The 13,001-nt window shown below is 47.0% G+C and overlaps 1 protein-coding gene across 1 annotated transcript; it reads right to left on the bottom strand.

The window, feature by feature from the left end:
* Positions 1-1,622, bottom strand: LOC136464370 (protein trichome birefringence-like 21). Its single transcript, XM_066463329.1, has 3 exons — positions 1,127-1,622; positions 483-1,040; positions 1-371 (listed from the first exon to the last, which is right to left on the bottom strand). The coding sequence occupies exons 1-3, from the start codon at positions 1,586-1,588 to the stop codon at positions 135-137; spliced, it is 1,257 nt and encodes a 418-aa protein (XP_066319426.1). The 5' UTR covers positions 1,589-1,622; the 3' UTR covers positions 1-134.
* Between the last annotated feature and the right edge of the window lie 11,379 nt (positions 1,623-13,001).

Genomic DNA, 13,001 nt, shown 5'->3' with positions numbered 1-13,001 from the left:
TGCTTGCTTTGAACAATGCAGAGTTACTTTGCTTCGAACAATAGCAAAAAAGAAAAGAAAAGGCTTCATCAATTTACAGAAGAAATCAAGCAGCATTTCTTTTAGCTTGAACTTGAATGCTAGCACGAACAGTGCTATTGTTGAGGAAGCAGCATCTGGAGCAGCAGCTCGCTCCACAGGTCGATCGGCCCCGGCAAGCACCAATGCAGGCAGTCCACCACGAAGGTCCCGTCGACGCTGCCACCGGGCGGGTGACCGTACCGGCTCGGGTGGCCGTCTGGCCGCAGGTCCATCGCCTCCGTGATGTCCATCAGCAGCATTTCCGCGCCGTTCCGCCGCACCGCCGCCTCCGTCTCCCTGAGCGCACCAACCTAAGGCACAGAAGGATTCATCAAGTCATTACATGCCAGACACTCAGATGTCGCCTTCCACGTTGCAAACAAACGACGGCACGTCGAGGGGCATGGACGTCGGTTCCCCACCTGCGCTGCGCGGTACTCGGCCTCCACGGCGCCGAGCTCGCGCTCGCCGCGGCGGAACGGGCGTGTGCGGACGCAGTCGCCGCCGGTGTTCCACTCCCCGTTCTCGAAGTGCGCGGGCGTCACCGTGCGGAGGATGACCTTGCCGCGGAACCCCTCACTGGCCGCGATGGCGCCCAGCGCCGTGCGGAACGCGGCGCGCACGGCGCGGGGCACGGGCAGCTCGGTCGAGTTTCCGGCGGCAGCGGCGCTGCGGGCGGCGTCGTTGAGCCCGACGACGCGCCCTCCCTCGCGGTACACCGATGGGCGCAGGAACCAGTTGGTGCCTGACATGACGACGTAGTCGAAGTCGGCGATGCGCGCCGCCCACCGGGCGTCCGCCGTGTCGAGGTGGAGGTCCCACTGGCCGAGCGTCGCGTTCGACAGGTTGGCCTTCACCAGGAAGGGCGACCAGAAGAGAGAGATGGTGAAACCGTGGTGGCCGTAGTGGTAGTCGCGCCGGACGACTCTCCCCGTCACGTCGATCTCCGGCGCCGTCCTGACCTCCACCGGCTGTGCCTCCTGCACATGCCCGGCGCGTCTCGTCAGGAGCCAGGAGGAGCAAGACGAGCAAGAAACTAAGAACCGAATTAACACAAGCTGCATACCTTGGACAAGAGGCAGAGCAAAGATTTGGCGTGATTCCTGGAGAGGGAGTCCCCGACGAAGGCCATGGACTTGCCCCTCATGGCCTCCAAGAACCGCGCCGCGTCGAAGCGCGGGAGGTCGCACCCGTCCGGCCTCCACCGCCACCGCATGAACTCGAGGCTGGGCTTGCCGAACTTGATGCAGTTCTGGTGGTCGTCGATGAACGGGCACGTCAGGTTCGTGTAGTAAGGCGCCTCGGTGTCCGGCACCCACTCGCCCCGCGTGAAGTCGCAGGCACTGGCGACGCCAGCTGGAGACGCCGACGAGGAGGAGATGGACGACGCGACGCGGTGGATGGGCGGGTAACGATTAGAGAAGGCCATGTCGTAGAGCGAAACAAGCGCAAGGAGCAGCAGGACGATGATAGGTGCAATGGCGGACGATCGCTTTGGGGAGGACGGGCTGCTCTTGTGGGGCTTCATGATCGAGGGACACAGCTGTGGCGTGAGGGAAGCTTTCTTGCTTAGAAGACAGGGTCGCAGGGAATGGAAGAACGGAGAAAATACAGGATGTGCAGCGCAGATTGCACTTTGTAGTGCCTGTTGGCGATGCAGATTGCAGGTCAAAGTGTGCGTTGCGCGACTACCATTTCTCAGTTTCTTTTACAGAAAACCCTGCTTGCAGGTCACGGCAGCGGCAGCACCTAGTGTTAGCCTCAATACAAATTCGTAAGGGCTGTTTGGTCCCCGGACATAATCTACCATAACTAACCATAGACATGTGTAGCAAGCCACAAACAATATGATTAGGAAATTGGAAGCCACACTTTGTCATGCCTAAGAGCATCTCCAATAGATTGGTAAAACTGCTCCCAATCTCAAGGTTTTAGCGGAAACAGGAAAAAACAATGCTCCAATAGCTTCTTATTCGACTCCTAATTTTTTGGCGTTTTGGAAGAACTAGAGTTTCACATGTAAATATCTGTGGGCGCTGAAGGCTGTGTATCCCTCGTCCGGGTTTTTTTTTTCTTGTGTTTCTCTCGCGATCCGTACCAGACGCATCGAGCTGCGCCGCCGTGGGCAACGAGCGCGCCGCCAGCGAGTAATCATCGTCGCCTAGCGACAAGAGACAAGTCAAGGAAGCCGCTGCCGCGTAATCATCATCGTCACCCTTGGCGTCGTCCTCCTTGGCACTCCTCCGCTTCAACCTTGAAGGGCAAAGTACCAACGCCGGGAATCAGCGAGGCCGGCTATTCCATCTGTTGTCCGCTGGGTACGGTGGACGATGGCTGATTTCTGGATACATACGTGTGAGTGTGGAGGAGAACGGATGGCCGATTTAAGGATACGTACGTCTGAAGAAAAAACGATCAAAATGCGGACTTCTTTGATTTTTTTTTACTGTTGGAGATAGGCAAAAAAAAATTACTCCCTGCTCTTTTTTAAAGTTAGAATAACCATGTTTATCGAGTGATTTATTAGGACTCTTGAAAATGCTCTAAAGAAATCTTGTCACACTTTTTTACTTTATGACATATGAAACCCTAAAGAATCTTGGCTAAAGTTAGTCACTAACTAAACACTTACCAATTTGGTTAAACTTGTCTGAGATAAAGTGTGCTAAAGTGTGTGTAGCAACCAAACATACCCGTGCTCCACGTAGGCTCATGGTCCTGACAATCATTAATATGCTCAACTTTTGCCAGAGGTTCTCAGTTTTTACACATGTTCTTCCATGTCATAACGCAGCAACATGTTGCTTTTTGTCAGGGCAAGCCATCCTTTCCTCCGCAGGAGAACCTGACACAGGCTAAGGGATGTTTGGTTCTTCTGTCACTCCTAAAATTTATGTCATATTAAATATTTAGATACTAACAAGGAGCATTAAATATAGATTAATTATAAAACCAATTACATAGATGAAGGCTAATTTATGAGACAAATTTTTTAAGCCTAATTAATCCGTCATTAGCACATGGGTACTGTAGCACCACGTTGTCAAATCATGGATTAATTAGGTTTAAAAGATTCGTCTCACAAATTAGTCGTGAGTTATGCAATTAGTTTCGTAATTAGTCTATATTTAATACTACGTACATATGTCCAAACATTCGATGACAGAAATTTTAGAAGGTAACGTAGAAACCAAATAGGCCCTAACATTTCTGACGATTAGCGGCCTGTTCATTTGGCTGTGGCTTGTCATAAACGATCGTAAATTTTCAGTCGGAACAGTGTTTTTCTCTCACACAAACCAATCAGCAGTACTTCTTTACGAACCAGCAACGATACGAACCAGCCAACCGACCAGGCTTTAGGTGCGTATGTGGAAGTTAGGACAGTGCTCCAGGGTGGAGCGATGGACGTGGCCTCGTGAAAAAGAAAATTGTGAATTTACTTTGCTCTTGACATGGCAAAAACATCAATTTACAGATGCCAGTGCAGTTGGGATGCATTTGCACTTTGCACCACTCACTCGATGTCAGCACGATCATCAATAGTTCAGTACGGACATTTGCATTTGCATTTTGGATGCTCTGGAACAGCAGCTCGCTCCACAGGTCGATGGGCCCCGGCAAGCACCAGTGCAGGCAGTCCACCATGGAGATGCCCTTCACGTTCCCGCCAGGCGGGTGTCCTACCGGCTGGGGTGCCCGTCCGGCCGCAGTTCCACGGCATCCGCGATGTACAGGAACCTCAGCTTCGCCTATGCATCTATATATATGAGTTACATAGCAAATTTATATATCAAAAATTTTAAAGCGACTTATAGTTTGGAACGAAAGAAGTATTACTTAATTTTTAATGAAGTTTTTTTGTTCACAAAAAAATGTATCTTCAGAATGCATAGGCAACCTGAGCATGTGATGATGTTTTTACTTGCTGAAATGGGGACAAGTGGGTCACTTGATGGGCATCAAAAGTTGGTGATGCAAGGAAGATTTGCCCCTAAAAACTTTCAAGCAATCCTGAGGAGATACATCAGTAAGTTATGCAATTTGATTGCGTTGACATAAGTGTGAGCCGTTCATTTAATTTGATCTAAGAGGTAGTATGTATTTATTTAATTTTAAATTTTATAAAAATAGGATCAACAAAGAAAGTTTCACGTATAAAGATTTTTAGATCTAATTAATGCATACCTGATTTATTTGACATGGTAAATTCTTTTTATTTTTGTAACATTGGATATGTCATAATTTAATTAACATAAACTACATATTTTTATGCATGTGTGTGACAGCTACGCACTTTAGTAGAAGGGCAACGTATCAGGTGCAAACCAATCAATCTGTGTAAACTTGGAAACTAACAATCAGGACCACTAGATGCTGATCCAATAGATGAGGTGAGAGGTAAGATTTTTTTGCGCTTAAGCCCCCCACCCGCCGGCCTTTTTTTTGCGCTTAAGCCCCCTCACCCCATCCATTGTATCAGCATCTAGTGGTCTTGATGGGTAGTTTCTAAGTTTGCACAGATTGGTTAGTTTGCACCTGATATGTTGCCACTTAGTATAAGATCCTCTCAACCATGTACATAGTTTTAATGAAGTTAGTATAATGTACACACTTGATTATGTAACGCGTTAGCATGTAATATGTTTTAGATCGTAAACTTTACGGTTTAGTTAACTTGTTAGTTGTTGATATTTTTTTTTTGTATGTAACACATTTTTTAATTGAGTATGAATTAAAATGGAATGTTCAAATATTTATTTTTTTAATTGAGTACACATAATGTACTAGGAGCGGCAGTCACAGAAAGGAGGTGGTACGGTAAGGAAGGTGCCACACGTGCATCCGTGTCTCCCGTGATTAATTAATCAAGTAGTTAATTTAAAATCTATAAAATCCAGTGGCTCATATATGTTTGAGGTATTACTTCCTATAGTAAGTAAAAAGGTACCGTAGCATTGCACTTTTTTCGCGATCGGGAAATATAGTCTGTTTTTCATTAAGAAGAGAGAATTATACGACGCTGCTATGAGAGAACTCTCGTAGCAGCGATTACACACACCACCAAGCAAGTGATGAGTCATCTCGAATAAAACTTAAAAACAAGAAAAGGAAGGAAAAAGAGCGACTGCCCTCAACACCTTAAAACCTACGAACTGAGTCTGCAAAAAAAGATACAACAACACAATAGTAGCCTACACAAAAGACAATGCCTCAGCAGCAACGACGGACAAAGCATCCGCTAACAAAGCCATGGAGGCCAAGTATCCACCAGGAAGAGGGCCAGCATGCTCTCGGCAGCAAAGCATCCGCAGCGGGGAAGGGCTCAGTCACTCTCGACAGCAAAGCATCTGCCAGAGAGGAGACCAGCGACGATGGCGGCAAAGCATCCATTAACGACCAAGCATCCGTCAACGGCGAAAGCCATAGCGGCGAAGCGACCGCTACGAGAGCCAACAACAACAATCCAACGACGGAGGCAAGGTCAAGAGCTGCATAATAGACTATTGCGAGTGGAAGGGAGGCACACACAGGCACAACGAGGAACTCCAGCAAGAGACGACAGCACAACAGGAATTGTCGGCGACCACCACATGGAGACTCTTCAGTGGCGCCTTCAGGAAGGGAATGATGCCCAAGACTACTGACCATGGATGCCATCGCCGCTGGCTTTAGAGGCTTTTAAGGCGGGGCTTATGCCCAGAATCTGGTGCTGACGGGTGCAGAAGCATGGAGCTCAACAAACGACGCCTCCAGGGAGGTACGTGGCGCTAGGGGTGTCACTGTCGTCCGCCCAGCCAACGCCAGGCTAAACTTTCGCCTGGAGCTCCATGCGTCCAAAGGCACCTTCCATAATAGGCCACCGTCCCCAGGAAGGGGCAGGGAACGATGCAGATGCAGCCGCCCACACCAACTCCGAACCCGGCGTCGGAGCAGGGGTGGCCTGGAGAAGGCGGCGCTTGTGTCTAGCACCACAACCGCACCAGAGCCAGCGACCCGAGGCGGCGGAACCGTCGCAGCCTAGAACGTTGGCCGCCATCTTTGCGTGCCAGAGGACACCACACCACCCCCCACGCATAAGGAGCTGCCCGCGCGCGCCAGATAGCCTCCCGTAGGAGGATGCTGCATGCCGGAACTGGGGAGACGCGCCTCGCGCACCAGACGGCCGCTCGCACGAGGATTCCGCACGTCGGAGGTGGGGGAGAAGCACCGCGCCACCAAGCCGATGCCGCCGTAGGAAGCCATAGATCCACAGTAGAGAACACCATGCCAACTCTAAAAGTTGGGTTCACCAGGTCATTAGGGTTGAAAGATCTAAATTTTAGCTTCATTTCCCTTTCACCATCTGACTCACCACCAACAACGACGACAACAACATAGCCTTTCAGTCCTAAGGAAGTTGGGGTAGGCTAGACTTAAAACCCATCAAGAGCCCCAAGTCATGATTTAGGCACTTCAATAGCCGTTTTCCAAGTACTCCTATTCAAATATAGATCTCTAGGTATATCCTAAGCTTTCAAATCTTTTTTTATTGCCTCCCTCCATATCAATTTCGGTCTTTCTCTACCTCTCCTCATATTATTACCTTATCTTAGGACTCCATAATGCACTGGTGCCTCTGGAGGTCTCCTTTAGATATGGCCAAACCACCTCAACCGATGTTGGACAAGCTTTTCTTCAATTGGTGCTACCTCTAAGCGATCACGTATATCATCATTCTGAACTCGATCCATTCTTGTGTGACCGCAAATCCATCGCAACATACGCATTTCTACAACACTCAGTTGTTGAATATGTCGAATATTTGTAGGCCAACATTCTGCTCCATACAACATAGCCAGTCTAATCGCTGTTCTATAGAACTTGCCTTTTAACTTTTGTGGTACCCTCTTGTCATAGATAATGCCAGAAGCTTGTCGTCACTTGATCCACCCTGCTTTGATTCTATGGCTAACGTTCGCATTAATATCTCTATCCCTCTGTAGCATCGATCCCAGATACCGAAAGGTATCCTTCTTAGGCACTACTTGACCTTCCAAACTCACATCTCCCTCCTCCTATACAACTCCATTAAAGTCACATCTCATGTATTCAGTTTTAGTTCTGCTTAAAGAAAAGGCCCAACCAACAAAAAAGGCAATAGGCCCAAAAGCTCTATTGATTCACCCAAAGACTGTGAAGGATACCGTGACGCCTAACAGGGGGAGATGAATTAGGCAACTTAAAATTCTAACTCTAAACTATGGTCTCTTTTTCTAACCTTAGCAAAACCTATGCAAAAGATAAACTATCTAAATGTGCAACTACGGTTTTGCTAGTGTGTTGCTATCTCTACCGCGAAAGAAGTAATACAATCAATGTAAATGCGAAAGCTAAAGAGCAAGATAGATATATGCAAACTCCCATCGACGACTCCGGTATTTTTACCGAGGTATCGAGAAGCGCGCAAGCTTCCCCCGAGTCCTCATTGGAGCCCCTCGCAAGGGCCAAGCTCCCGGTTGGGTAATTCCGTAGATAGCCTCGGGCGTTCCTCACACGCAAGTGGGTCTCCGACGTGCCTTTCGGCAAGCCTCTCCTGGATGCTCCCCACCATCTTCACTATCAAGCTTCTGGCCAAAACGCCACGGGCCTTGTTCCCTCTAGTATACGGTGGCGGCCACACCACAAACACGGTTGGTGTGATCTCGCAAGACTACAAGCCCCTCCGATGTACAACAATGGTGCGCGCAAGCACCGAGTGGAAAGAGGTATGCAAACCTCACTAAACACTAGGCCTAAACCTAGAGCAAGCACATAAGCGGTGGTCTAATCAACCTAAGCACTTCGTAAAGCACCTACGCTAATCACCTAATGAATCACTAAGTACTATGCAAGTGGAGATCACTAAAATGGTGTATCAACACCCTTGGTATGTTTCCTCAGCTCTACCCCCGTCAAATGGTCGGTTGGGGGGGTCTATTTATAAGCTCCCACTGAGAAAGTAGCCGTTGGGGATGAAATCCTGCTTTTCTGCTACTGATCGGACGCTGATTACGTCCTGACCGGACGCGTTCAGTCGTCCCGACTGTTGGAGCCACGATCCACTGATCGGACGCTGTCAGCGTCCGGTCACATGTCATCGGACGCGTCCGGTCGTATTTTCGCCGCTCTAGAACCTCTCTATACTCGACCGGACATTGTTGTCCTGCGTCCAGTCGATCTGCCACAAGCGTCCGGTCGTGCCTGTTGCCGAGCCTCTAGATCAGAGCGTCCGGTCACTTTCCTCCAGCGTCTGGTCCAACGTCCGGTCACCTGTGTGAGCTCGTTTCTTCGTGATCTTGCTTACGGATTGGTTCCTATCTTCGTGCTTGGACTTTGCTTGATATCTTGGGTCTTCTCTTGTGCTTCTAGGGTCTTGCTTATGGTGTTGATCATCAGATCATCATGTCGCCTTTGTCCAAGTCTCGTCTTGCATCCTATTGAACTACAAAACAGTCACTTGCAAATTCATTAGTCCAATTTGGTTGTGTTGATCATCAAACACCAAAATCCAAAGTAAATGGGCCAATGGTCCATTTTCCTTATAATCTCCCCCTTTTTGGTGATTGATGACAACACGACCAAAGCAAGCAAATAATAAAAATTTTTAAATTTGAAAACTACCTACTTGCTAGGATGCAATGCAAGGGGCAAGATTATATGATGCTAAAAAATACTACTTGTAAAACTAAAGGTTACCACATAAAAACTTATCTTGCCCTTGCAAATGTCCCCATGTGGTATTATGGATTTAAGCCTTGCTTCCTACAAATTCTCCCCATTACATAGGCAATCCATAATCCACTATCCTCTATTTCTCGGACCATTACCACTTATAAATTATTAATACTTGCTTTTGGTCCTCTAAATTCTCCCCCTTTGGAATCAAACACCGAAAAGGAAGACATTAGTAGCATAAGATAGGGTCAAACTTTGTGATCCTTTATGTGTAGAGTGGAATAGGTCACAAAATTTGACTCTCATATTATATAGATTAAGCTCCCCCTAAATATATGCATACATATGGTAGAGAGCAAGGCATATGCATATTTGGCAAATTATTGCTCAAGGGAATTTTAATCTATATAATGCTTGGAGAAAGCATATAAATATCAAAATGAAATCAGCATGATGATATCGGTTTAGAAATACCACATGTGGAAACCAATTTGATTTCTACCACTTGCAATAGGTGGTGGATATTTGAAGTATGATGCTTAACTCCGAGGACTCCATTTTCCTTGCAATGAGACTACTACACACATGATAAGCTTGAAAAGGTGTTAGTCTCAAAACATCCAACTTATAAAGTAACCTCCCCCTAAATTTGTGCACACAAGTATGGAATACTTGTAGGAAACATGCACATTGATTTCAGAATAAAAAATACCACTTAAAAGATGACATCACATGAATGCGAGAGTCATTTTTGAAAGCGATATTCGGGAGAAATTATCTACAATTTGGACTTTGGCACATATTAGATGAACAATTGAAGGACAAGCTATGTGCCGTGCTCCTAAACAATTTTAAACCATGTAGGATTGCTCCAAGGAATAAGAATGAAACCGAACAAGCCTACCATATAAAATACCTAGTATATGCATGATAAAATATATAAGAATGCAAATGCAAACCTAGGCATGAAGAGTAACTAGATGCTAGAAGATACCAATTATAGGAAAATTTAAATCTAATACCAATTGAAGTAAATTGAATCTAGTTACCTAACATGAAAAGGGGAATTTGGGTCCATATTATTCACTAACCCACCTAGCAATGATTTTGTCCATCATGATGCACCCCATGAAATGCATCTAAACTTTGCCAAGTCTCTAAATTCCCCAAAGTCCATAGGACTTCTCACTTCCCTTTCGGGATTCAAACCTTTTTGTGCTCTTCATATTGGAGATGATTTCCTTTGGCACCCAAAAGCGTTTGACCCCATTGTTGGCTTGTTTGTTTACCTTGATGGCCACCACCTTGTCATTTTTTCTTCTTTAGCAAGTATGGTGTGGAGGCCTTCTTGTCCACCTTGTTGGTATAGGTGTTGGAGAGCTTGCTCGTTTGCTTCTTCTCTTTCTTCTTTGATACCCCCCCCATTCTTTACCTTGCACTCATAGGACTTGTGACCTTCCTTGTGGCACACGTAGCAAACTATGGTTTATCATTCATCATGCTTCTTCACTCTCTTGATAGTGTTATCTTGATGAAGTTGGGTGCTTCACCTTGCCTTTCACTTGAGTCAAGTCCTTGGTGAGGCGAGCTACTTCTTGCTTGAGTTTCTCATTCTCCTTTGCAACCTCTTGTGTGCATGTATCTACAACAACTTTCTCAACACAAACTTGGTTGCACAAGGATGAGTCTAAACATAAATCATTACAAAAAGCAGAGGCATCCTTTTTAGACATATTAAAACTTTTCTTTTTAGATGCCTTGGTAGGGGTTGCACTAATGGCTTCAAGATTAGCAACTTTATTAGTTAGCTCATCACAATGTTTGTACATGGTTTCCATTTTAGCAAGCAAACTTTTATAAGCATCTTGTGAGCTAGCTAATTTTTGTTTTAATTTTTTATTTTTCTTTACAAGTTGCTCATCATTTATTGTGCATGCATTTGTTGTTGCACTAGCCTTAAGTTGCTCAATTTTAGTAGATATTTCAACATTGAGATTAGCAAAATTCTCATATTGTTCAAGCAAAGTTTTATATGCTTCTTGTGAACTATCTAGCTTTTCTTTTATTTTTCCGAGCTTCTTTTGTTGACTAGTGCAAACTTTAGCATAATTAAGATTTTATTGCACAATTTCTTCATAAGAAGGTATTTCATCATCACTATCACTCTCACTAGAGGATGAGCTTTGGTTACCTCGTGCCATAAGGCACATACGAGAAGAGCTTGATGATGAGTGCTTACACCCTTGCCTCTTGTGATGATGTTCTTCTTCACTTGAAGAATCATCCCATGATCTTATTGATGTGAGGGATTGGTTCTTGCACGTCTTCTTCTTTGTCTTGGGTGTGGGCTTGTTTGGACACACTTCAACAAAGTGCCCCAACTCACCGTATCCATAGCATTCTCTCTTTCTTTGCTCATTTCTTTGATTGGTGAAAATGAGATCTTGGATTTAGATGGACACACCCTTGGCATTGAGCTGTTGGATCATCTTCTCCACCTTGTTGATTAGTTTGATTGATTCTTCATCAAGATCGGAGGAGGAGGAGGAAGAAACACAATAGTAGCCTACACAAAAGACAATGCCTCAGCAGCAACGACGGACAAAGCATCCGCTAACAAAGCCATGGAGGCCAAGTATCCACCAGGAAGAGGGCCAGCATGCTCTCGGCAGCAAAGCATCCGCAGCGGGGAAGGGCTCAGTCACTCTCGACAGCAAAGCATCTGCCAGAGAGGAGACCAGCGACGATGGCGGCAAAGCATCCATTAACGACCAAGCATCCGTCAACGGCGAAAGCCATAGCGGCGAAGCGACCGCTACGAGAGCCAACAACAACAATCCAACGACGGAGGCAAGGTCAAGAGCTGCATAATAGACTATTGCGAGTGGAAGGGAGGCACACACAGGCACAACGAGGAACTCCAGCAAGAGACGACAGCACAACAGGAATTGTCGGCGACCACCACATGGAGACTCTTCAGTGGCGCCTTCAGGAAGGGAATGATGCCCAAGACTACTGACCATGGATGCCATCGCCGCTGGCTTTAGAGGCTTTTAAGGCGGGGCTTATGCCCAGAATCTGGTGCTGACGGGTGCAGAAGCATGGAGCTCAACAAACGACGCCTCCAGGGAGGTACGTGGCGCTAGGGGTGTCACTGTCGTCCGCCCAGCCAACGCCAGGCTAAACTTTCGCCTGGAGCTCCATGCGTCCAAAGGCACCTTCCATAATAGGCCACCGTCCCCAGGAAGGGGCAGGGAACGATGCAGATGCAGCCGCCCACACCAACTCCGAACCCGGCGTCGGAGCAGGGGTGGCCTGGAGAAGGCGGCGCTTGTGTCTAGCACCACAACCGCACCAGAGCCAGCGACCCGAGGCGGCGGAACCGTCGCAGCCTAGAACGTTGGCCGCCATCTTTGCGTGCCAGAGGACACCACACCACCCCCCACGCATAAGGAGCTGCCCGCGCGCGCCAGATAGCCTCCCGTAGGAGGATGCTGCATGCCGGAACTGGGGAGACGCGCCTCGCGCACCAGACGGCCGCTCGCACGAGGATTCCGCACGTCGGAGGTGGGGGAGAAGCACCGCGCCACCAAGCCGATGCCGCCGTAGGAAGCCATAGATCCACAGTAGAGAACACCATGCCAACTCTAAAAGTTGGGTTCACCAGGTCATTAGGGTTGAAAGATCTAAATTTTAGCTTCATTTCCCTTTCACCATCTGACTCACCACCAACAACGACGACAACAACATAGCCTTTCAGTCCTAAGGAAGTTGGGGTAGGCTAGACTTAAAACCCATCAAGAGCCCCAAGTCATGATTTAGGCACTTCAATAGCCGTTTTCCAAGTACTCCTATTCAAATATAGATCTCTAGGTATATCCTAAGCTTTCAAATCTTTTTTTATTGCCTCCCTCCATATCAATTTCGGTCTTTCTCTACCTCTCCTCATATTATTACCTTATCTTAGGACTCCATAATGCACTGGTGCCTCTGGAGGTCTCCTTTAGATATGGCCAAACCACCTCAACCGATGTTGGACAAGCTTTTCTTCAATTGGTGCTACCTCTAAGCGATCACGTATATCATCATTCTGAACTCGATCCATTCTTGTGTGACCGCAAATCCATCGCAACATACGCATTTCTACAACACTCAGTTGTTGAATATGTCGAATATTTGTAGGCCAACATTCTGCTCCATACAACATAGCCAGTCTAATCGCTGTTCTATAGAACTTGCCTTTT

This window comes from Miscanthus floridulus, chromosome 7 (assembly GCF_019320115.1).
Source record: "Miscanthus floridulus cultivar M001 chromosome 7, ASM1932011v1, whole genome shotgun sequence".
NCBI classification, from domain to species: Eukaryota; Viridiplantae; Streptophyta; class Magnoliopsida; order Poales; family Poaceae; genus Miscanthus; species Miscanthus floridulus.
This window is presented reverse-complemented; position numbering and strand designations above follow the sequence as displayed.

Coding starts and splice junctions, on each gene's coding strand:
- LOC136464370 (XM_066463329.1), bottom strand. CDS start 1,588: ATGAAGCCCCACAAGAGCAGCCCGTCCTCCCCAAAGCGATCGTCCGCC. Junction 1,041..1,126: donor TGCTCTGCCTCTTGTCCAAG/GTATGCAGCTTG, acceptor GGGCATGTGCAG/GAGGCACAGCCGGTGGAGGT. Junction 372..482: donor CCGAGTACCGCGCAGCGCAG/GTGGGGAACCGA, acceptor TCTGTGCCTTAG/GTTGGTGCGCTCAGGGAGAC.